The sequence below is a fragment of the Sinohyriopsis cumingii genome, chromosome 4 (assembly GCF_028554795.1).
Source record: "Sinohyriopsis cumingii isolate HCF-2022 chromosome 4, ASM2855479v2, whole genome shotgun sequence".
Taxonomy (NCBI): Eukaryota; Metazoa; Mollusca; class Bivalvia; order Unionida; family Unionidae; genus Sinohyriopsis; species Sinohyriopsis cumingii.
This window is the reverse complement of record NC_142964.1, coordinates 102400621-102427922: the sequence shown is the minus strand read 5'-3', so window position 1 is coordinate 102427922 and position 27302 is coordinate 102400621. Positions and strand designations below refer to the sequence as shown.

Sequence of the window (27302 nt, the reverse complement as noted above, 5' to 3'; positions counted from 1 at the left end):
CACACTTTCATAGACTCAAGTAGCGATTTAATATAGTAAACTTACACGTCTAACATACAGAGTTCTATTTAAATATACGTAATCCCATATACTGAGTTCTATCTGATTATATTGGATTGAAACTCGATAAACGCAAATGCAATTCCATATATAGAACTCTATCTTAAATTATGTGGCTAATTGAGGCCTGGCCTTCGTAGTCGCCGCTGTGATGTCATTCCATGTGTTGGCAATATTAAAACAGCGAAACACGAAGCGTTAGAAGACGACGCGCACTGACTTGTTGTGAGGAAAATAATTTGCTCTACCCTTGTGACAAGCACAACACTTGTAAAACATGTCTCTTCTAACACAGAACATGGAAAATATGCAATCAAATATGGAAACCATCATAAAAAACGCAAATTACCCCCCCCCCGACAAGACCCAGATCTCAAATCCCACCCTTCAAATGGGTATTCTTTCCCACTGATTGTACCAGGCCCATTCCTTTGGCTGTGATTCACTGGAGACTAGACTGGTGCAGTGGAAATATGGTCAATCTCCACCACTATCTCCACCACTAATCCCCTAGCTGCATTCAAGATTCCAAACCTTCATTGTCATTTACTCATTCTCCTATTATTGCATACCAAATCATCCTCAGTCAAACGATGTACATAGCGTTCACGTATTAGGAAGACTGCGGACGGACAGACGGAAATGACCTTTCACAATACGAAAGTCTTCATTGAACTGTTGGATAAGTCTTTTTTTTTTACCGCACTATATTCAATCGACAGTCTGCCGTCAGACGTGGAGGAAGCTACATCGGAGCGCAAGCGAAGCGAGTTACCAGATGGAAGGGGAGATGGCAACTTGGAGGATTATTGGTCAGGCCAGTGGGTCGACAGCCAGGTAATTTCCGGTAGTATGTGGTACCATCCAACGCCACTGGGAAAGGCCTGCCATCCTGAAAATAGGAGAGGCAGCCACCCAGCAAAGTGAGGAGAAGGAGCCCTCCTACCAGCGAAAAAGAAACCGTAGGCAAGACATCCAGATAGGACCGGCTAGGACCACCCTACAACATGGAGAGAAACCTGCTAGAGCTATTCAAGGATATGCAGCCAGGAACCCCCGACTGGAGTAGAAGAAGCGTTCCACTCTGCAACGAAATGGGCAGATCAAGGGTTCTCAGTTTTGCTTAGAAAACCCAGTCAGGTTTATACTGTTAATTTGCCTACTGTAACGGGGTGTTTGATTTGGTTATCGCTATCTAGAGAATGCTCGACTTCGGTGTCATTGCCCAGATCGAGTAAATATTAAGATAAAATATGAAATTTATAGACGGAATAAATGGGGATCTGAGCAGAGATTTATAATAGTACAACAAGAGCCCCCATATACAGAATTTAACAATGCAATTATTTATATAGACAAAATTAAACTGGACATGACATTTGAATGATACACGTCTTTCTGTCTATTCCGATAAGACAAATTTCATCATAAAATCGAGTAAGCGATTGACCTCAATTGTCCAGCAGGCCTACATATCCTGGTTCGTTGCCTGTCCCTCCAAATGCAACGTTGGTGTATGTTTAGAGTCGACGCATTCCTTCTCTCTCTCTCTCTCTTTTCCAGCTTCTTTCGGGTCATCAGCCGTAATTTTGTATTCTGCTCTCCATCCTTTCTGAATAGGGGTATATATGGACATATTTCTATTTTAAAACTAAATAAATACGCAACCTAAATATTTTGTCAGATTAACACTTCTGGGATAGAACATTAACCCCTCTCTTGTTACATCAGATATCGTCATATCGCAATTCATCAGAAACTAAGGCTGATATGGGTCAGCTCATAAACAAACCCTAGTACAAGAAAATTAATGTATCTTCCTAACAATATATTTAACATCCCTAACTGAACTAAAACATAAACTATACATGATATACCCGTACGCCCTTCCGTGAACTATAAGTCATTAAATGGATTAGTTGTTAGCCTGCAGGCGCTCGATTGTCGATTAAAAGAATTCACATATTAGTTATACAAATGAATCAATGAAACTAATTTATTGTCTTAATTATATTGGACCGCTCCAGTGGCCTAGTGGTTAGAGCGTCCATCTCGGGAGGTTGCGGGTTCGAACCCCAGAGGAGTCGTACCAAAAGCTTATAATAAAAAAAATGGTACTAACACCTGCCTCGCTCGTCGCTCTGCATTAAGAGGTTAGTGTTAGGACTGGTGGTGAACGCCAAGCGATTTTTATAAGTCTTTGGTATGACTCGGCCGGTGATAGAACCCACGACCTCCCGCGTCCGAGGCGGACGCTCTAACCACTAGGCCACCGGAGCGGTCGTAACGGGGAAAGAGGGTAGTGAGTGATAACTGAAAAGGCATAAGATATTGTTATTGCCCAGTTATATTATATTATATTATTTTATATATATATATATATATATATATATATATATATATATATATATATATATATATATATATATATATATATATATATATATATATATATATATATATATATATATACATAAATATATATATATATATATATATATATATATATATATATATATATATATATATATATATATATATATATATATTCAAGTTATCTGTTCTCTTTTTACTATGCAACATTATTCATCTACTTTAGTACATAGTAATCCGATAAATCTTGACACGAAACCTTGTATCTTATGGGGCCAAATCACTAGCATATGAAAGGTATGGTATCTGATTTTCGTATCAATACACAGCTAGCATCTAAATATTCGAGGCGCTTCGCTGTTTATGTCAAGTTTTGTTTCTTAGCAATTAAATCTTCCATGTCGTATGAAGGAGACTATCCGAGTTCCATTACACTAACAAAATCAGACAGTTACGGTGAAGTTCAGTCGTTACACAACACAGCAGTGACCACCTTGCCATTACTCCTAGTCTCAGTTATATTTTTTGACGTAGAGTGAATTTTTGGGGGGAGTAGATACAAGTGCAGTGCATGAGGTGATACTTTAGAAGTTTTACGAATAATGCAACTGAAATACATTTAAAAACGCACAAATAATGTAATATCTATTTTAGTGAAGCAGGGAATTAATTTGAACTTAGATTCTCTTTTATTTCTTCACGACCCCACCCCACCGCATACCTTTTTTTCTTCTTGTTTATATCGACATCGCCATACCAATACAGTCTTCACTCAATCGTCTAAGTATTTTCTTTATTTTACTTACTTTTATACTATTCAGTCTAGAACGGCTGTACACACATATTAGCAGGTACCCCTCAACGTTTTTTTTATTATTTTATTAGACCGCTCCGGTGGCCTATTGGTAAGAGCGTCAACCCCGGATGCGGAAGGTCGCGGCCGAATCATACCCAAGACTTCTAAAAATGGTATAAACAGCTGCCTCGCTAGGCGCTCAGCTTAAAAAGGTTAGTGTTAGGGCTGGTCGGCCTGGTGTCAGGATAATGTGACTGGGTGGGACATGATGCCACATGTCTCCGTCATGATGTCCCAGTGCTAGACATTACTATGAACTGCCACACCGTAGACATCGTAGCGATATGATGGAAAAATTGTTACAGCTACAATACAAATCCAAAACACACCCGTACCGGGATTTGGTTGGATTATCTCTTGGCATTAAATGTATGACGTTTCAGACGGCACATTAGTCCATGTTCAAAATGTTGGATAAACGACAGTAAAAGGGATCAAATGGATATATTGAACGAAGCTTTAGCAAATATTTTAGAGGTCTATAAGCTCTAAACACCAAACGAATGCATCTTTATTTCCGTTGTTTCTATGTAAAATTTAATACCGGAAACAGCTTGGCCGTGCGGTTTTCATCCGTTCTATGTGCACGTGACGCTTACAAACAGAATGGAATACCACAGGGACTGTCAGCATCGTCGTGAGTTTGCACAAAAGGACGAGCTTTTCACTCCGCTAATACGTTCAAACCTTTAATAACATGTGCTTTATTTAGAAATGACAAATTATCTTTGATACTTTACTTGCATTTCCAACCGCTGGTAATGTTTTAGTTGACTTGATTAGTTTTCATGGCACTTAATCTTTTAGACCAATAAATGCCCGCTCAATGCGATATCCTGACATCGCCAGTAAAGCCTAGGACTGATTCTGCCTCAATGAAGAGACTCAATCAAGGCTATTCTTTGCAAATGGAAAACATTAAATTGGCAGGATTCTAATATCAAATTATTTTGACGGAATAAAATTTGTACATGACTTGTCAGGTGTTATTCTCTCAGATCTGCCATTGCAAATTAGGATGAACAGAGCTTAATTGTGCAGGATTTATCAAAATCCTTTGCTTATTGAAATAATGGAAGTGTTCATATATATCTATATCTATATATATATATATATATATATATATATATATATATATATATATATATATATATATATATATATATATATATATATATGCATTTAGGCACACACACACATATGGTAGAATTGGTAGAATGTCAATTTAGAAACAACCGGGGGGGGGGGGGGGGGGCCGGGGCTTACAACTTTGGGCGACTTGTTTTATTAGTTTTCTATACTGATTTACATATTTTTTTTATTTTATTAAAATCTCAGTTTTATTTGATCTAAAATGTTTTAAATAAATATAAAATGACTTACAGGTGTATTTTAAATGCAAAATGGTTTAAATATTGCCAAATACATTTTTTTAAAAAGATTTATAATGAATAAAAGAAAATGCATTATGCCATCAATATTTTGCATTTTACCATCTTATGCGCTTAGACTTTTAAATATTTTGTGTTTTATTTCATAACAACCAATTTATGTTTGGGGGGATTTTACGGTGTGAACTTGACTTGTTATTTAATTCCCATCAAATAAAACATTTTTGTATAACTCACGTGTTAAATTTGATTTTGATACACGATAGGTTACACCTTTTGCTCTTTATAATAATAATAATAATAATAATAATAATAATAATAATAATAATAGTAGTAGTAGTAGTATTTTCAAATATAATTTACTTCATTTTGTTTGCTTTTAATTCTTTAAAATTGAGTAATAATTTTAATGTTTGCCTCATCTTTCAATTTATTAGATGCATTACATATTTTTCTCCCTATGGAAGGAACTTCATAAGGATGTATGTCTTTCTTATGTTTAATCATCTGTAAATATTTCCAGTAATAATGAATCTGTCAGTATACAACAATTTCATTTTATCACCATAGTTTGCTCTTAAATGATTATAATAAAGTTATACATCAATCATTAATAATTTTGATAGATAAGGTATAGCATTTCCAGTGTAAATTGGTTTATTTTAGCATTAATTTCATTTTTATCATATTTATGCCGTCACAATCTTCATAGAATAATTTTGTGTGCTGAAAATGAAGACTTGGGGGTGGGTGGGTAATTTTGCATGTTTCTTCTGTTTTTGCATAATTGCACATCTACTCTATTTTTGGCATCTTCTTTCTGACGTGATGCCAAAAGCTTTGTTATTTATAAGTTTATATAAACTACATTCCCTTCATAATTACTACCTTGTCGTTTTACTTCCATTTTATATTGTAACGAGTATATGATTTCATCCATAACAATGTTAGTAACGAGTTCAATATTTGATCCTGTATTACATTTCAATAAACAATAAAATAATAACGATATTTATAGTAATGGTGTTTATTTGTAATATTAGCCAGTGGTCAATGATACACATCCCTAAAGCATGCGAAAGAAAGGTGTTCTAGAATGTAACAGAAGAACATCGATATCATATATATTGGAATGTTATACCTGCAATTTATCACAATTGTGTGTGTGTGTGTGTGTGTGTATATATATATATATATATATATATATATATATATATATATATATATATATATAGTAAATTAAAATAAAATCATAAACCTGCAAGGAGCCAACAGTGATATTAACTATAAGATATCTAAAAAAAATTTAACACGAGTCGATGATTAAACAGTGATATTGACATTAAGATATCTCAAATATATGTAACAGGAGCTGAAGATTACACAGTGATATTAACTATAAGATATATAAAATAGATGTAACACGACTTGATGTTGTTGTTTGTAGGGTTTAACGCCATTTTTCAGCACAAGATAGGCTATACACGGTGGCCAGTATAATTGGTGGAGGAAGAACCCTGGAAAACCCCGGGAAGAACCATCGACCCACGAGAAGCTACTGGCAAGCTTTCTCACGTACCCACGTTAGCCGAGCCTGAGACTCGAACTCACGCAGACAGAGGTGAGATGGCAGTGATCCGTAACGGTGAGCGCTTTAGACCACTCGGCCAATCGGGGCACCAACACGAGTTGAAGATTACACAGTGATATTGACATTAAGATATCAAAAATATATCTAATACGAGTTGAAGATTACACAGAGATATTGACATTAAGATATCTAAAATATATGTAACACAAGTTGAAGATTACACAGCGATATTGACATTAAGATATCTAAAATATGTAACACAAGTTGAAGATTACACAGCGATATTGACATTAAGTAATCTAAAATATGTGTAACACGAGTTAAAGATTACGCAGCGATATTGACATTAAGATATCTAAAATATGTGTAGCGCGAGTTAATGATGAAGCAGTTTATCAAACCTTTAGTTTCTGTTTTATAGTAAACAATGCTAAATTAGTCACCAAATTTTGTATAAAATTATTTTGTATCAAAGTCCTATATATTTATAATGTTTTGATATTTATATAACAAAGAAAGTAACTATTGTTTTTTCCTAATTCACCATATAGTAGACAAGGAATAATAGCATTAAATTAATTTTTAATATTAACATTACAAGTCTAACACTATTTTTATAATAAAATGTTCTTATTTTCCTGTATCAGTTCTTGTTTGCAAGTTACCCGCTCGAAGCGTATTTAACAAAATTCTTCTAGCAATCCTAGATATCTTTGACAAGTGAATTATATTCCCAATGACCTATAGAAATACAGTCTTTGCGTTGATTCAATCACAGTAAGAAGTTATTTTTGTAAAACATCTTCAGATCCGTAACGAAATATTTTAAGAAATGTATTTTCATCATTAACCTCCTGACTAGACCAAACCTTGCAAAATCTATTTTCATAAATAGAAGCTTTATAACACTGTTAGCTCATCAATTACAATTTTCTTGCCATCTTAGTTGTTAATTGCAACATTGTTTAGGATATCTGTTTTCTTGTATCTTAGAATTCTAAGACAACATTTCAAAATACATTTATATCTTAAATTCTGCATAATGTTTCTTCCTAATTCATTGTATATAAATGCATTTAGAACAGACTTTGATATATCAGGAATGTATTTATTAAATGACAAAGGAACTTTCACCAATATCGTTGGCATCAGTAAAACCACAAACCTCAGACCCAGAGTTACGAATGCCGGCTATCTTCAAGTCAAACAGAATAAGTAATCTAGTTACATGTGTTTTGCCAAATTTTGAAAGGGTTTGCTTCAAAATATGCTAAGCCTTCACATCTTGCAATGATTGAGTTTCCAGGCACATATACTATAATTTAAAAAAAGAAAGAAAGAGCATACTAGATACATGTGATATGATTACATTTTTACATCTGTTAGGTTAGTACCACTTTTTATAACTTCTGAAATAGCCACCTCTGCGAAATACACTTTTTATTCTCCATATTCACCTTTTTTCTACTTTAAGCATTGCTGATGCAAGATACTTAGCACATTATGCAATAGTCCGAGTTTCCTCTGAGGCTTGCCATTCCATTTTTGATATTTGGATAAATATAAATGGGGTACAAGGGTCAGAGGAACCCCCAGACAAGTTATGCGACAGACAGCAGTGTCAGCAAAAAAAAACAGTTAAATCGTTTGCATACAAGTAAATGTAGCGTTAATTTTTTACCAAAACTCCCCTGCTTGATTCTGTTAGAAATATTTCACAATGTTCTAAAATATAAAGAGTAAAGGCGATAAAACACAACCTTGGTGTACGCCCACAGGGCAATTAAACCCACTGCTGGACTTAATACATGCTTTTACATCATTATAAGTTGCCTTAATAATTTTTAACATTTTTCCACCAATATTTTCACTAAATAGCTTTTGGTACAGCAAATTCCTATCCACCCTATCAAAGACTTCTATATTCTATAAGTACTGTACTAAATCTACCACTGGGTTTGCTTAAGTATTTACCGATTATTGTATACAATGTAAACATATTGTTTTGTGTAGAATAACCCGTAAAGAAAACCGGCTTTTCCTTCGCCAAGTAATTAATTTTAGACCACCCATTCATTTATCGTATTATTTAAAATCGATGCAAAACGTTATTAACTAATTGTTATTTGGAGGGTTCATTTGCTTCACCTTTCAATAGAATTGGTATAATGATAACTGTTGACTAACATTCTGGATAATATCCAGTATCGACCGTACATATTTCAAAAAATGCTGGATAAAGCATCTACTCACCAAGGTTTGCCATATTTCAGTTTCAGTTTGCTCATTGCTAGGCGGACCTCGTCGTTAGATATTGTTTTATTTAGAGTATCATGAATTATTTAAATAATTTTGAAAAATATGAATACCAAGCTAGTTCCAGACGTTTTTCTCCAAAACGATTCATCTCCCTTGCTTCTTTAGTGGCTCGAGCATACACATCTTCGCATAATTAAATTTCCGAAGTAGGTCTATAAAACTATTACATTTTTTGATAAAATATGGCTCAGTACCCGTATATACATTACAATCACCGGCAGTAGTAATTTTACAGTCACTATAGCCTCCAGTCACACACTCTCTTCGACGTCTACCTGGTAAACATCATGTCCTATGCCCTGAAAGACCATGAGGGTATGTCAGTGTTGGAGGCAGAACAACAACCAACCTGAGCTTCGCTGATGATATCAATGGCTTAGCAGTTAAAAAGAATGCTATATATTCATGGTCAATGTAATTTTTCCTTTTCTGCTTTTTAACTCCAAAGCTCATGGAGAAAGAGTTACTAGACCAGGTAATTTTCCCTATCTGCCCAGTAGCTCCATATCTTTGTCAGAAATCTAAGTTAGATTTAAATTGTTGTTTTTTTTTTGAGATCTCGCCATGCTGTCGATATTAAATATTCGCCGATTTTTTTTTCTATTTAAATTTATAATGTAATATTTAGAGTTCAGACTGGAGTTAAGATTAGAGGAACGCCAAAACGCACCGGCCAAGAGAGAATTCTGTAACCTGATCCTAACCGGAATGTGACCTAAATTCTCATTTCCCCCATAAGCTGTCTCAGGTTTATGCTGACAATTTAAAAAAAAAAAAAAAAAAACAACTTTATGTTTAGCATTACTAATCCAATTTAGCTGTTGTGTTGCTTTTGTGTTCTATGTATTGATGAAAAAGCATAAATGTTTACATTTTTCTTATTTAAAAAAATAAACGTCCAAAAGGTGTTTATTATGTGCGTAGTGTGATGGGCGTAGTAATTTTTCATTTTGTTAAGTAATACCCTCAATTATGTCATTGTTACACAAATTATAGAGGTATAATTGTTGCTTTTCATATGTAAATACTGCAACTGGAAACATTTTATATCTAATTAATACACCTTTTCTAAATATTAATGGTAGTATTATTTGAAAACTAATGCGTGTTTCCTGAAAACAGACTTTGTAATATAAAAAACAAGAACAAAGTATATCTTGTGGCATGATATATATCTTTGCATATTAGATTTAGTCCAGCATTGTCTATGACATTTGTTCTGCAATAAATTTACAATTTCTTTTCAAAAATGGTAAAGTATTTTAATAGGTAAAATAATATGTCTGACTGGTCTAATAATTTTTCATTTGTCCGAATCAGCCAGAAATCTGGTCCGAATCAACCCGTAATTTGGACCGAATAAGCCTGGTCCGAATCAGCCTGTTACCCATATGTCCGGGAGCAAATTTGAAAGGGTAACTGGTTCCTTCCCGCAAAACCAGCGTTAGTTATGAAGCCATGTCCTAATGAAACTATCGAATAACATGGGAACCTTTTATGCCACGATTATAGGTCTCATCATATCGAGTTGCTATTTTTATGATGAAAGACAGGATGAAAATAGATAAAAACTAGAGAAGTGCACTCAGATGTCCATCCCACGGCATGGATAATAAGAGAGAGAGAGAAGTTTCACTCATATGCAATGCTTGTGGCGACTTTCCTACCTTTTTGAGTTAAGATTCGAAATAAAATTAATTGATGTGGGGTTATTTTTTATACGTGGAGTGAATGACCCACCTTAACCAGGACGAAAGTGTTTGCGCTGATATACTGTCCTTTCCATCTGTGAGGGACGGAAGAGGCCTGATCTCCCTCGACGTAACGGCTTGGTCTTCCTTAAGTACCACTTTAGAGCTCACATTGGGTCCCATAAATGGCCTTGACGTGAAGTGTCCAGAGTACCCATGAACGGTAACTAGTTCTTGGCAATAAAAACGAGCTGTCATGAGTGATATAAACCTATGTTGTCGGAACTATATGTAGACGGGTCCACCAACAGGACATGCATTTGCAGATTCTGCATGTTGTTCACCAAAGCAGTAAGGAGGCAGTGCTTATTTGAGAGATGAACCGTGTTATTACCATTGATAAATTCCACTTGGGCAAAGATAAAGTCATTGGACATGTGCAGTCCAAATGGATAAAACATCCGACACGTCCTTGGTTTTTCCGATATTCTCTCTTCCACGATAATGCAGTGTACCAGTAATCGTGAAATGGTAGATTTAAATCGTGATTGGTGTTCTCGTCAGAGAGCCATAGGAAGTTAGCTATTGAGGTATGGATGCATGCAGTAGTATAAAGTGTTCTTATGTGTACCACTATGAAAATATCTTTCATGGCTCTTTAATGTCTTTAAGGTGGAGATGCCATCTCACTTGAGGGATTGTTCCACTAATGTTTCAGAGAACTGTTCCTGAATGCATATTTTAATAAGATCCTGAAGTGCTGGTTCAGGAACTCAAGGCTGGGGTGAAACACCTTTTGCCGTGGTTACTTCCATCAGACGAGAGAATATTTCGATTTACTGGTGTTTCTGTGATTCATGAGTTTTATCCAACATTTCACGTTCAAGTGGATTAATTAGAACAAATAGACACTCAGAATTTTCTTCTTCCACTATCACCACAGGAACCCGATGAGCTTGAGAAGAAGTGTATACCTTTGCCGTTCCAATCTAAAGAATGAGCATCGATCATCCAGGCCTTTATATATAGGACTGGTGAGACAAAAGTTGTGAATTTGGCACTCCACCTTGTCGTCAATAGGTCCATCATAGGTCGATCTCATTGGGCACCTATCGAGTGAATGGCAAGGGATGGAGGCCTTTCCATGTGTATTATATGTAGTTGGTTATCGTGGGTCAGTGAGTCCGCCAATACAATGTTATTGTTGTTGTCTTAGAGTTTAACGCCATTTTTCAGCACAAGATAGGCTATACATGGCGGCCAGTATAACTGGTGGAGAAAGAGCCCTGAAAAACCCCGGGAAGAACCACCGATCCACGAGAAGCTACTGGCAGGCTTTCTCACATACCCACGTTAGCCGCCGCCAATATATTAGCCATCCTAGGATTTGCCGAACTTGTACTTGCATTTGTTTTAGAAAACATCAAACAAGAATTCAAAGGTCTGAGGACTTGGTTGCGCATTGCCGTTTAAGACAAGTCACCACAGTGGAGTTGTTGAACAGAATGAGAACTTCATTCCATGCAGGTTATCTAGCCACCAATGGATGGCATTTAAAATCCGTTGCTGCATTCAATCGTGAAACTATGATCGTAAAAGATTTGTTCTTTGCTGAGAATCATGTAAAGAGTGCTGCGTTTGAAGCTGAAGGAATTGTGGAAAAAGGAGGTGTGCTGAACATGATTCCGAATCCCCAGAAACCATGTCTCGGGTCCATGTCATCTTGGCAAATCTTCCCCATACAGCAGTTAAGATTGGGGCCTTGTTCTAACCGGGATCTGTGATAAGGGGTGGGTGAAAATCATGTTATTTGAGATAGAGAGGGTGTTGTGGAGAGAAACGCTGGTGAAAATGACCACTCTCCTTTTGCTTCTTTTCTCCTTTACTTCGTGGAACTGTGGTTTTCGACAACTGTAAATTCAGTAGGACTGCTTTCCAGTGGCTTGTGCACAAAGGATGTCACTGCAATCATTGCTTCGACTTGCATTAACTGAAAGATTGTGGAAGCAATTGAAAGTAGGTCCTTCCTAAGTCAATGATCATTTGATGTCAGAGCTGTAGACCAGGCAAGTGTTGTACATAAATGAGGAGGACAGACCTCTGATGGGAGAGGGTTGAAACTTCTTCAGTCCAAGCCTGAAAGGCCGAGTCTTCACGTATCAAAGAAAAGATACTAATAACAACAAAGTAACTTATGACCAGTTTTCATCAGTTATGGATTAAGTTAGTGGAAGCTGATGTCTATTGAGTTGCTTGTGAATGTGTTGGAGGAGAATGTCAAGGAAGGCATTGCTCGAGTTTGATCCCGTTACTTCCAAGCTGTTGCTAAGTAGAGGCTCTTTCTGGGTGCCAAAGGCTTGAGGATGAGTGAAGAGACATCTCTTGGAAACTTAGGCACCAAGTTGTATACTGGAAGAGTCTGGACGTGGTATGCAGATTAGATTCATCTATGAGAGTGCCTGCCTAGACTGGACACTGTCAGCAGGAATTGCCTAGCAGCACTAGACAGGTTAAAGTGCTCTATAACTGGGTTCATTTAGTGGGTTCTTGGGGGTACTGAGGCATTAAGATGGGCATCGTACATACGAAGTGTCTAGTGATACTATGTGAGTTGTGGAACTGGACAAGTCTGTTTTTCTAGTGGCTGATAATGTATGATCGATTGCGATCATGACCCTTTGTGATCAGGGTAACAGGGCTGAGTCCAGTTGTGAAGTAACATTGCCATCTTTGCTGGCTTGATTGTCCAGTTCTGGGGTAAGGGATACTGATCAATGTAGCTGGTCCGTAATTCTAATATGCAAGACGCTTATTTAGGCTGTTGTTGTTCTCTATCTTGCTCCACATTAAAAATTATAAAGTTCTGAACCTTTGTGTGTAACCTGATGTCTTCATCCCACAATGTATGCTACTGTGCCTTCCCATTTAGTACCCATATTATTGTTGTCCACTGACTGCTGTACATAATTTGCAAGTCCAGTCTGATATACATTCCAAGAATGACAGAGAAAACTACATATGTAGCGCAGATGTATTTCTCGTCTTGCCCAGGATCTAAATTACTAAGACGAGATAGAGCAGACATGATATACAGGTGTAAAATGTTGCACATGTCCTGCTTTATGAACTTACGAGTGTCCATGCAGAGTTACACATTAAGACAAATCAAACACCTGTAAAAGAGTGTACAACGCCTTTACTGGTAGAGAATCTGAGCATCACTATTAATACTTATGAAGTGGATACTAAATAATCAATTCTAGTAACAAGTTCCCTGTAGGAATGCTAATTTTCGACTGCCTCTACAGGTAAAATCTTCATAGTAACTATGATGTAGACACTATGAGTAAACATTACAGAAAACTTACCTGTACATATCCAACAATGATGGAAGCTATGCAGTAATATAAACGAGTTTTATTATAGGACAAACCATAGCTGCACATAAAAATTCATTGAGGCATCAACTGATACTTATAAAGTGGAGACTAGATTTACAGAAAACTTACCTGTGTGTAGCTGACATATGGCAGAAGCTATATCAGTAATATAAATGAGTTTTCTATACTACACACAAAACCTGCTCATAAAAAAGCAGTGAAGAGTCATTATTGATACTTACAAACTTACAAAGTAGATGCTATTATATCCATTGTGAGGCAATGTTTAACGTTAGAAAGGTTCAATGACTATACAGGTAAAATCAGTAAAGTATCACATATACAACTATGAAGTGGATGCTAAGACAAAAGAAATTTACCTGTATGTATCTGGGTGTGGCTGATATTATACAGCAATATTAAAAGAGTTTTATATATCATTTACCAGACCTGCACTTATTAATACAGCTATAGCTATGCAAGGGGACACCATTGCAACTGGTGAACATATGTACCATAAGTGCTTAAGTGCATTAAGACATCATAGTGATCACTGAAAAGTCAGATATTTTGTTGTTGCTGATACAGTAAAACCTGTCATGAGCAACCTCTGCTATGAGCGACCACCTGTCATTTCCGACCACAATCGTAATGCACGGATCGATTTTACTATATAAACGCTCTGTTATGGACGACCACCTGCTGAACGCGACCAGCGACCGCGATTTCTTGGCAAAATATGCATTTTGACACTGCTATGAACGACCGCATCGCCAAAAAATCAAAACAGATTGACACCACTGACCTTAACTTAATCCTTTGTAAACACTAGAGCTCGGGATAAATGTAGTATGCAAACAAAGTACACATTAAATAACACTATAGTTGAACAACCATATATCGGAATAAACACCTCTAACCATCATTTAATCCTTTGTAACAAAGACTGCATAAACTGCAAAGATTGCTCTAATAAAGTATTTAAAAATAATTTGTCTTGCTACACAGTACCAGTTTTGTGAAATTTACAACTCCAGCGTACGGTGTCATTTGTAAACTGCAGTAAACCAGACTAAAGTACATGTCACTAACCGCCATTGTAGTGCCGAAGTCATGTGAATAGCCAGTAAGAGTAACATCAAAGGGAGTAATGATGGATATACGCAGTCAATTTAGAGGTTTGTATTTTTTCTTTATCTTTATGAAAACTCACAAAACGCCGGTAGTCCTTACGTCCAAGTGAGAAATCGTTTGAAAGGGCTTCAGTGTTGGTTTGAGTACGTCTTTTTCTTTCCAGTTAATCCATAATGCCTAGAGGGTGAATGAGCTCATTGTCTTTAATACTAGTAAGTGAGAATCATTTCCGGATTTTTTAAAAATTATTTTTTATTTCTTTTGTTAGTGTTTCACCAAGCCACAATCTGTTTACGTGGGTGCAGATGGTCGGAACATTTGTTTATCGAGCTATAACGCTGTTGATTTAAACTTCGTCTCAGAATAAATGTATTGTTTCTTGATGAGTTAATTATGTCTTTTGGTTTCATTCATTGGTACATAATATATATTTATTCCACAATTCCCCAAAACCTGATCAAAACCGATAGTCTTTATAACGTCAACACTAATAACAACGGCAGAATCTCCGCTGAAAAAAAAGAAACATTTTAACACTGGAAGAAAGGATTAATGTCATTGAAAGAAATGATAAAGGCGAGACCACTCGCAAAATAGCAGTCAGCTTAAGCGTCGGTAAAACGCAAGTTCAAAATGTAATCAAAGACAAGAAGTCCATTAGAAACGAATGGCAGAAAGGTGCACAAGCACAGAGGAAATATGCCATGGCACGACGGACAGTTTACGGAGATCTGAACAAGCGAGTATGGGAGTGGTTTTGTGTTGCAAGGAGGAAAAACATACCAGTAAGTGGAAAGTTGATTCCGGAAAAGGCAATAATTGAGATACATGTTCAGACCAAATAGCTGAGTAAAACATGTCAACAAAGAAGTATAATGAATTTCTTTTAAAAAAACAAGTGAATAAGTGTATAAAATAAGATATATACATCATATCTAACTGTTCATTTTTTGTACATATTAATGTGATGTTGAAATATAAATTTTATTCTCGTTGTTTGATAGATGTATATCTTTATTATATAAAGATATTTTGAGAGGAATGCATGCAATATTTAACAAGATTCATGAATAAAGGATATGATGCATGTACAGTGAGTATGGGTATTATTTATTTTTCAACAATGCTAACTATTGACCCTGAAAACCAGTCCATTTTCACACACCTCTTATGAGAGACCACCTGTCTTGAGAGACCGCTTTTGGTTGGCAGAAGGGGCGGTCTCTCATAACAGGTTTTACTGTAGAATGAACAGAAAAGCTGGAAATTTATAGGAGTTATACTTCACTTTGAAGATGAAACTCGTCAATCCTTTTTTTTTAATGGTAGAAAACTTCCAAACTGCCTGTATGTATTCAGCGCCAATCCAGGTATCAAGGGGAGAACATTCTATCTAACTGCCACCTAGGAGGGCAGTTAACTTTAGCTCTTTAGTTAAAATGTTTTAATCTGGGAGGGCTGGATTTGCAAGGTAGCAAAAGTTATTATGATCAGCTAACATATTTGAAGAAAAGCTAATGGTTTGTTTGCTCTAACATCTTGTTTTCTCCACAGGTGCAAGGTCTCGAATGTACGAAAACAACAGAAATTGGGAAAAGATATCAAGACTTAACACAATCAAGAGACTCATAAGCAAATAGCAAATAAGGGAAGTACAAAATATTCTCATCAGCAAGTCTATGTATAAAGATTTAATTGGAAAGTAGATCACATGTATGACGATTCTTCACAATAACAAGTTAGTAAGAAATACTGGTGGCATATATATATATATATATATATATATATATATATATATATATATATATATATATATATATATAGATAGATAGATAGATAAAAAGAGAGACAGACAGACAGACAGATAGAGACCGAGAGAAAAGGTACGTAAATAAAGGTATTCTAATGAAATCCTATGAATAGCATAGTAATATTTCAAGATCATTTTAAATATTTAAATTTCCAGACAAGAATTAGAAACAAAGCATGAGACTGTAATGGTTAATAGATTCAAAGAATGTAATAATATTAGTCAAGAAAAATTTAACTAAACAGAACTGATTTCAGTATATGGGAGCTATTACATTAATTCTGAGTAGTGCTTGAAAAGTAGGTCACCAGAATCCTAAACTAAAATTCCAACACAATACAGAGTGTATTCATTACAGTACCAGAAAACTGCATAGAGAATGCCAGACAAACAATCAGTACAGCAAACTGCATGGATGACACCACACAAATAATTATTTGCATGGATAAAACATAACAATCATTATAGCAAACTGTATGGATAAAAACCTGACAATCATTACAGCAAACAGTATGGATTACACCAATCACTACGGCAAACTGCTTGGACAATAAAAGACAACCATTACAGCAAACTGCTAGGATAACACTAGAGAATCAATACAGAAAACTGCATGGATAACACCAGACAATCATTACAGCAAGCTGTATGAATAACACCAGACACAATTACAGCAAACTGCATGAATAAGAGCAGATAAAATAATCATTACAGAAAAATGCACAGATAACAACAGACAATCATTACAGCAAACTGCAAGGACAATTTCTGAGAAACAATATCGCAAACTGCATGGATAACACCATACAAACATTGCAAACTGCATGGATAACACCATACAAACACTACAAGCTGTATGGATAATACCTGACAAAGAATCATTACAGCAAACGGCATGGACAATACCATACTAGCAGTCATTACAACCAAAATGCATGGACAACATAAAAAAATGAAAACCAGGGTTCATCTTCAGTCCCCAGTTTCATTAAATTTTTGCTAAATTTGTCCTTAAATTGAAATTTTACATTCTGTCTATGATATGTCCAAAAATATCAATATTTTTGTCATCAGAGAAATGTACAATGGAAGCAAAATAACTTTTTTGTCTTAAAATTTAACACATGGTAACCATTTAATTTTTGAAAACTGAGAACACAATTTCCCCTAGTTTAAAGAAATAACTGCAAAATAACACAGCAAGACTATGTTTTAAAAAAGTTCAAGATTTTATGAATATATGTTAATCCATAATGTTTGCTGAATATTCTGTATGAAATTCATTATTACCAACCAAATAAGCAATAAGAGAAATATTGAATGTCAATTTGGGGAAGAAGTCTAGAGATTTTTAGAGAAACTGGCTTTGTGTCACCCATAAGCCAAATTATAATGCATCCTTCAAATATGTACAACTTCTAAACTTTTATACAAAATCATGAAATTGATCTTGCTCCTGCCAAGTCTCTTTCAAGAAACTCACATGGCTCTGAGCTGTTTTTAACATGCAAAGGTTTGGTTAAGTGTTTGAATGAGCTTACCATACAAGGGCTTGGTAAAAGGTGTAATTGAGCTTAATGCCAACAAGGGCTTGGTAAAATGTTTAACTGGGCTTGACCACACAAAGGCTTGGTAAAATATTTAATTCAGCTCTACCAACAAGTACTTGGTAAAATGTTTACTTGAGCCTTACCACACAAGGGCTTGATAAAATGTTTAATTGAGCTTTACCACACAAGGGCTTGGTAAAATGTTTAATTGAGCTTTCCATACAAGTGCTTGGTAAAATGTTTAACTGAGCTTTCCATACAAGTGCTTGGTAAAATGTTTAATTGAGCTTTCCATACAAGTGCTTGGTAAAATGTTTAATTGAGCTTTCCATACAAGTGCTTGGTAAAATGTTTTTTAATTGAGCTTTCCATACAAGTGCTTGGTAAAATGTTTAATTGGGCTTTCCATACAAGTGCTTGGTAAAATGTTTAATTGCGCTTTCCATACAAGTGCTTGGTAAAAGGTTTAATTGAGCTTTCCATACAAGTGCTTGGTAAAATGTTTAATTGAGCTTTCCATACCAGTGCTTGGTAAAAGGTTTAATTGAGCTTTCCATACAAGTGCTTGGTAAAAGGTTTAATTGAGCTTTCCATACAAGTGCTTGGTAAAAGGTTTAATTGAGCTTTCCATACAAGTGCTTGGTAAAAGGTTTAAATCAGCTCTGCTGCCAATAACAGCCTGAGTAAAACTTGGTAGAAGTCAAACTACAAAGAAGGCTCTCCTAATTTCAGTTTTATTTTTATTTTAGATATAATTTTTGGCAATTATAAAACCAAATCAATACTAAAAACTTAAAAGGATTATAATGTAACACCACACCACATCACCTCATCTCGTCAGTCAATGAAACTGCTTTTCCAATATTTTTGAAAGCCTCATTCTGGTGTTTAAAAAAAGAACATTTTGAGTTTTGTATCAGGCCCTTGATCGGTTAAGATCTCATGAAGCCAAACAAGAGTCCAGCTGAATAAGACTAGTTTGTGCCATAAAAGTAATACCTTCTTTTTGCTGTATAATACAATACTATAATCTTTTGGGGAAATCTGTGAATGATTATCACTCAAATTATTCTACATTAAATATGTATCAGTAATTTATCAAGTGATGACAACAGTATAATTCAACCGCAAAACTATGGAGGTTTTATAAACGTAGTATAATTCAACCACATTGTGATGGACGTTTGATGACAATAGTATAATTCAACCACAATACTATGGAGGTTTGATGACAATAGTATAATTCAACCGCAATACTATGGAGGTTTTATAAACATAGTATAATTCAACTGCATTGCTATGGAGGTTTGATGACAATAGTATAATTCAACTACAATACTATGGAGGTTTGATGACAATAGTATAATTCAACTACAATACTATGGAGGTTTGATGACAATAGTATAATTCAACTACAATACTATGGAGGTTTGATGACAATAGTATAATTCAACTACAATACTATGGAGGTTTGATGACAATAGTATAATTCAACTACAATACTATGGAGGTTTTATAAACATAGTATAATTCAACTGCATTGCTATGGAGGTTTGATGACAATAGTATAATTCAAACACATTGTTATGGATGTTCGGTGATAATAGTATAATTCAGCTACATTGTTATTTGGGCATTTTGATGACAATAGTATAATTTCAGCCACATTGTTATGGATGTTTGGTGACAATAGTATAATTCAACTATATTGTGATGGATGTTTGATGCAACCACAATGCTATGGCGGTTTTATAACCATAGTATAATCAAACCACATTGTTATGGCTGTTTGATGACAATATAATTGATCCCTAATGTTATGGAGGTTCTGTATTCCATCAGAATATTTATAAGGGCATAATCCACCTGAAACAAGGGTCAAGTGATATGCATGCTTTCTACAAAACTTGTTCTAAATAAAATAATTCATGTGCATGAAGTACTCATAATGCATGCACAACAATTGCAACTCTGGGGTGGACTTTGCCCCAAATTAAATCAATGTCATACTTAAAGGTTACACAGCCAGAGTATTCTGCACTATCTAACTATCAACATGAAAGTGTACTGAAAAGTCTCAGAGTTTTGGCACTATTTCAACCATTCTGTTCCCAGTCTGTTCTAGCTCCATCAATTCTCTGGTTGGAGTAAAACAAATGCATACATGTATATACATTTGGATTATGAGCTTTGTCTTTGCAACAATAACAGCTTTAATTTTAAACTTAGAAAAGTATCTGTGAATACACTCTGCATGTAAATGTTGCAGTGAATCATTCAACAGGAGTAAAACATTATCTTGTAACAAGGCATTCTAACTTTTAAAATATTGTGAAGAGATAATAAATAATATATTTGTAATAGGCAGTCAATAATACAAAATGAAGCTGATATAGTTAAAAAAGAGACATATTTCTCCATATAAGAGTGCTCCGTCAGGTGGTGCTATTAAGTATAAGAGTGCTCCACCAGCTGGTGATATTAAGTATAAGAGTGGCCATCCAGGTGGTGATATTAACATTAAGAGTGCTCCACCAGGTGGTGCTATTAAGTATAAGAGTGGCCCTCCAAATGGTACCATAAAGTAAAAGAGTGGTCCTTCAGGTGGTGTTATTAGCTATACAAGTGCTCCACCAGCTGGTGCTTTTAAATATAAGAGTGACCCTCCAGATGGTGCTATTAAGTTACACTAGATACCTCTGGAATGAAACAGAAGTCTGAATACCATGGAAAAATATTCACTTTCATGAGCAATTGCCCTTGTAACATTAAACATGTAATACATGAAAAAAATTAAATAATTATTACTTTATATGTACTTGTTCATCAACAAAAAAGACTGAGAAAATGTAATAAAGTGTCATAAGTGAGGACGGAAAAAACAATGTTGTATAATTAACACAACTTATAAAAATGTATATCGCAAAACACATCAACCACTAAAATAAATTGGGAATAAATGATATTCATGACACATGTAGCAAAGCGTCACAAAATTAAAGAAAACATTAAACAAGTATTAGAGAATCTCATTGAATGAACAAAGACTAAAAGCAAAATCACAAGAAAAATAAATAAAAACCAAAAAGACTATACTATAGTCACGTTAAGTAGCAAAACTAAAGAATAACTCTACTGGGACTCAAACTTCAATGTAAACAAAAATTCAACATAAAAAATAGTTACTACTAATCATTAACTTGAACTATATATCTGATATGTGAACATTTAAACAGGAAAATCTTTACTTGAAATATCTAAAAATTTAAAGTAACTTCCACAATAGGATTCTGAGAATTAAGTAAATAACAAACTTTTTTATAACAAAAGTAGTGCATTACTTTCACACCTGTAGTATATAATTAGTAGTCAAAATTCAACATAATTTGTACTTGACGAGTTCTTTTTGCAAATTGCTCAATATATTGAACAACTTTTCATTAGGCATAAAAATTACTGAACAATATTTCACAAGGTATACAGTGTACTGAACAATATTTCACAATGTATACAAAATACTGAACAATATTTCATGAGGCATACTGGGTAATGAACAATATTTCACAAGGTATAAAGAGTACTGAACAATATTTCACAAGGTATAAAAAGCACTGGAAAATATTTCACAAGACATAAGGAGCACTGAAATACATTTCACATGGTATAACAAGGCATAATGGGTAATGAACAATATTTCACAAGGTATAAAGAGTACTGAACAATATTTCACAAGGTATAACAAGCACTAGAAAATATTTCACAAGACATAAAGAGCACTGAAATACATTTCACATGGTATAACAAGTACTGAACAATATTTCACAAGGTATAAAGACTACTGAACAATATTTCACAAGGTATACAGAGTACTGAACACTATTTCACAAGGTATATATACAGAGTACTGAACAATATTCCACAAGGTATAAAGAGTACTGAACAGTACTTCACAAGACATAAAGTGTACTGAACAATATTTCACAAGGTGTAAAGAGTACTGAACAATATTCCACAAGGTATAAAGAGTACATTCCACAAGGTATAAAGCATTGCTAATCTGCTGAGAAATATACAATTGTAGTTACAAACATGGATAATGACCCCTCAGGGTATCATCTAAAAGTTGTATGTATGAGCAATTGGTTGTTATATTCAGTCAGGTAAATCCCATATATACACATGTATAAGTTGAGTCCAACTAAAAACTACACAGATCCAGATCTGATGCTGCATAATGTGCTGCAGATCTAGGTCTATGCAATTTGTAAGGAGTAATCAGTAGAACAAACAACAAAGACCCTGATCTGCCAGCACATTATGTTGGTCTTAATTTATAAACAGGTACCTATAGTATGTCTTTATTTATGTATAAATAGGATCTAGGTAATATGGGTGTTAAACACAGGTGATCCTTAAATGAAGGTAGCTGCTATAGAATGAACATATTTAAGAAAACTGTACTTCAATAGTTGCTCTGTCAATGCTCACAATGCTTGCTACAAATAGCTAAATGGGGCAACTTTGCTAATTTAAAGCAAATTCATTTTGTAAAATTAGTTCTCTAATAATCCTTTTTCTCTGTTAATACATTTAGTACAGTCATTGTGCATTCACTCCCCCATCCAAAAATGGGGTTGGGGACTATAAGAATGAAAATTTAAACTGAGTATTTACGCTAAAAACAAAATTTCTGTAATATTGTAAATAAATTCTTAAAATAATTTACGAGACATTCTCACTTTTGTGCCTGATGATATAAGCACTATATGGCATTTTATGCATCAATTCACATCACGTCTTTACCTTTAACAATGCCTTTCTCGGGAAACAACAATGACTAACTTGAAGAAAACAAAAAAGAACTCGTAAAAAAATGCTTCAACTGATATAATTGCAATTTAAATTATTATAGGATTAAATTATCATAGTTGGGTATTTTTGATATGTAAATTTCACTTAATCACTCACAAAGTAAATAAAGTCAGAAGGACTTTATGTTAACATTTTGAGTGATTAGGTAAAATTTACATATTGATAAATACCCAACTATGATCAATTAATCCTTATAATTCTGATTTCATTCTTTCTTTTGTCAAATCAATTTATTCCATCAACAATGCATTCCAATTTAAGTAGTGCGTACTTTCTTTCATTTGCCGCTTCACATCGTCCTATGATATATAACCTGTACAGAATCACACGAACATATTGACTACTGTCACAGTTACGTTTATTCAGAAACTTCATACTTTACATCTTTGGCAATGGCTACCGGTGGTTTCAACACATTTAGTTTATTTACAACATTCTTGTTCAATTTTAGTCTGTCACATCTGCTACGTCAGATGACCATGACCTTACATGATAACAGCTGATACGGAATGATCTAGTGTGCTAGATTAAATTTCCAATCAAACCTTAAATCATAATTGATTTTATCAATGAACAACATGGAAATATGAACAAGATGATGCTATCCCTTACTAACACAAAGGTAACAATTAAATAAACTGTATACTGGAATAACATTTTATATCATTCTCAACAGTGTTAATACTTGTGAAGACCCGTTCAGTGATCTAATGTCAAATGAAATGTAACTGTCACAGTTACATTTACTTGGCAACTTCATACTTTACATCTTAGGCAATGGCTACTCGTGGTGTCAGCACATTTTCATATATAAAATGATAACATTCTTTTTTAATTTTAGTATGTCCTATACAGGAATAACATTTTATATCTTTTTCATCAGCATTAATACTTAACACGAGCCTTTCAGTTATCTAATGTGAAATTAAATGTGCAGTCATTAAATGTAGAGTTCCTCGCAAAACCAGCCATATGTTTTGCTTGGTTACATGTTGCTGGAAGGAATTAATGACTATACATCCAAAATAATTTAAATTATCAAAACAATCACCTTTATGGATTATTACATACATATTTCAATGGTGTTAAGTCACATTGGTGGAGATGGTAGTTTTACCATTTTAAAACTTTATTCAGTCTTTGAATAATGGTTGCATAAATACGTTTTTATTTTTGTGCAAGTGGTCATATTCACACCATGCCACCAATACCCACACATGTATTTTTAAATAAGCAAACAAAATTAAAAATAAAAAAAATAAAAAAATTACCACTGAAAATGCCAATACCCCATTTTGTGTTTCGTTTAGTAGCCTCCGAGTATTAATTTATTTCAATAGCTTTTAAGTCCTCCTCAGATAATTCCTTGAATCTTGGTTTATATCCCTCAGCAGCCTTAAAATTGACTGGCCCAGTTCCTATGCAATTACTGTTGTTGTTGTGTATGCTAGCGTGACTGAGGTCATGGGTGCTGTGTGAGGGAATTTATCAATCTCTGTTGTTCTGTTTCATTTTCAGTACTTGTAACATCCAATGCATTATCATCAAATCCATCTTCATCTGCTTCAATCGCTGCTATTATTTCTTTTAACTCCTTGCCTTCTAATTGTTCAAAAATTTCCACAGAAAATTGCAGTGAAAAATCAATAATTGGCCATTTTGCATGACTAAGTAGCAGATGAACGCCAAATTGTAAACTATGCATTTCAATCAAAGAATATTTGACAAAGTATAAAAATGGTATAATTTATAATTTGCTGAATACAAAATTTAAAAGATGAAAGAATCTTTTCACAATGATGTTTCTGCAATGTTAATTAAATTGCAAACAGTACAAAAACTGCAAGTAGTCCCAGAATTTATGAATGTGTAAAAATTCCAGATCAGTATCACATGACTGTTTACAGTCAATCGCATTGCAGAAAATCCCTTTAATTTATAACAATCTGAATTATTCATCTTTTAATGCATTTTTCTTTAGAATTTTTTATTTAAACTGTGAATTAATATTATGTTCAAGTATATCAGGTTTCCATCTAAGACACGTACCTGTGGTACATGATAAATTCCTTAAAATCTTAAACAAATGTTCAGCCATAGCCCACTTATCCTAAATTTAAGAAAATTCCTCTGGGTTTTTTTCCCCAAATTGACGGTGAATATTCCTCCTAAATTCCCAAAGTAGCAGGCCTATAGAAGGATAACTGTTCATCAAGTCTTTATATTGATAATTTGTAGCAACCTAAAAAATTCCCCCAAAAGTGAAGTCAAAGTATTCTAAATATGGATTATAAGCAATACTTAAATCATGTTATCTTATGAATTTGTAAAGTGCAGATATCCCAGTCAAAATAAATACTCTCAGTATGTGGACTGATGCTTTTCTCTAGCTGAGTTCATGGGGCTCATTTTCAAACACAGCCTTCAGAATGCGGACATGCTTTTTCTCAGAGTCCTCCAGGTATGTGCTGTCTAGCATTTCATGGCGGTTGTACAACAGTGAACGGAATCCAAACTCACTTAGCCCCAGGTCACTTTTAAGTAACTTCATCCAGTCCCACTTCAGGTTTTGGATTGTTTCCTGTAAATCAAATACATTTAGTGTTGAAAAATTCAGAGAACAGACAGGTGGACACAAATGGAACTCTTGTGAATTGCAAAAAGTGATAAATTTAGTTCAAGTATTAAAATGTAAATACGTCCATAACTGGATACTAATATTTGTTGAAATTTTTCAGAAACTCAGATTACAATAGGAAACAGCTCAAACCATATTACTGTTAAGCAAACAATGTGAAAATATGTTTTTCAAACCTAAGGAATGAAAATGTACAAAAATACCATTTCTGTAAATTTAAAAGTATAAAATGAAATAATTACTTACCTCCCCTCAATAATGCATCAGTGATGGGGTATATAAACATCTATTACAGCCAAGGCAATGAGGCGTGAAAATGAGGCAGACTTAAATTTTGGTTAGTAGTTGAGGGGAAGGGGCCATGTTTGCAGCATTGATGATACATGAAAACTATTATCTTCATTGTCCTATCTTAATATTCAACTAATTTATTTTAATATTTATGAATATTATATTTTAAAGAGTTAATTGAAGTTAATAAATTGATGAAATATTCTTAACATATATAAAATTGACATACAAGTTTTCACAAATTCATACATCAGTAAAGTTAGAGTTGTTTCCCTTGTCACCATCCTTATTTAAGATAAAACCATTGATTACAAACCTCTATATTCCTGTTCTTTGATCAATTATGTTAAAGAACTAATTTCATATCTAATCATTCTGTAGATTTTTTTTCTGTACCTTGACTAGAAATACACAGAAGACACTGGTATCTTGTTCGTCTACTATCATGAATAATTTCAAGCTGTACAAAATACCTCATTATGGAAACAATGACACACTGTAAAACTAAACAATGAGTTATTATAACAAATTTGCAAATTATTTACTATTCTTAAAAAAAAAATTGGTTCTCTGTTTTAGTTCTCATCTTAAATTACAATATTTCATAATTCTTTGCGACTTTACATGATCAATTATTCAATGACTATTTTGTCAAATTAATTAGTGATAAACCTTTCATATGCTAAGTACAACAAAATTAATTTAGGTTCTTTGTTTTATTTCTCATCTTAAATCACATTACTTCATACTTCTCTAATGACTACATATAGCATTAAATGATTCAATGACTCTGTGTGGTGATTTCAAAGGTAATCTGCACAAACTAAAACTCTGATGTACCCCACATAACTTTCACAGCATTTTGCATTTGACCATGAATTTGAAAAAAATATATTCAAAGTATCAACACTGGCCATGTAAGAAACTCCTACACTGGGAGAGAAAATCTATTAGGCACTGACAGAAAAGAACAGGGAACCAGTCAAGCAGTGTTTTATCATAAACCAATCAAATGTCATGAAACAAATTAGATCAGTGTACTATCCAACATGGCAGAATGTTGTTCCATAACAAAAATGGAATGAAATTATCAAGATTTTGAAATGCAGAATATTACATGCATGTTACAGGAAACAGAGAAGTTTTTCACCTCATGCTGGGTTGAAAAGTGGGCTATGTATCATACATTAGCATGTGTTTATTGACACGAAAATACTAATATACACAGTTGACATGTGGCAGTTGCACTGCCTTTCAACTCAACACCTTGATCAGGGAAAAGAAGTTGACAATAAAAAGACAAAGGACAAAAAACATTCACATTGTGTCAGAGCTTAAAAGTTATT

General features: G+C 34.2%; 1 protein-coding gene across 2 annotated transcripts in view; it reads right to left on the bottom strand.

The window, feature by feature from the left end:
- Nucleotides 1-16471: 16471 nt before the first annotated feature.
- Nucleotides 16472-27302, bottom strand: part of LOC149801796 (uncharacterized protein KIAA0825-like) — a 136291-nt gene continuing 125460 nt past the window's right edge. For both annotated transcript variants that reach the window (XM_089956141.1, XM_089956142.1), the window contains one exon: nucleotides 16472-25608. In XM_089956141.1, the coding sequence (XP_089812267.1) occupies nucleotides 25414-25608 (195 nt within the window). In that variant the 3' untranslated portion in view covers nucleotides 16472-25413. The remainder of the gene's footprint in view (nucleotides 25609-27302) is intronic.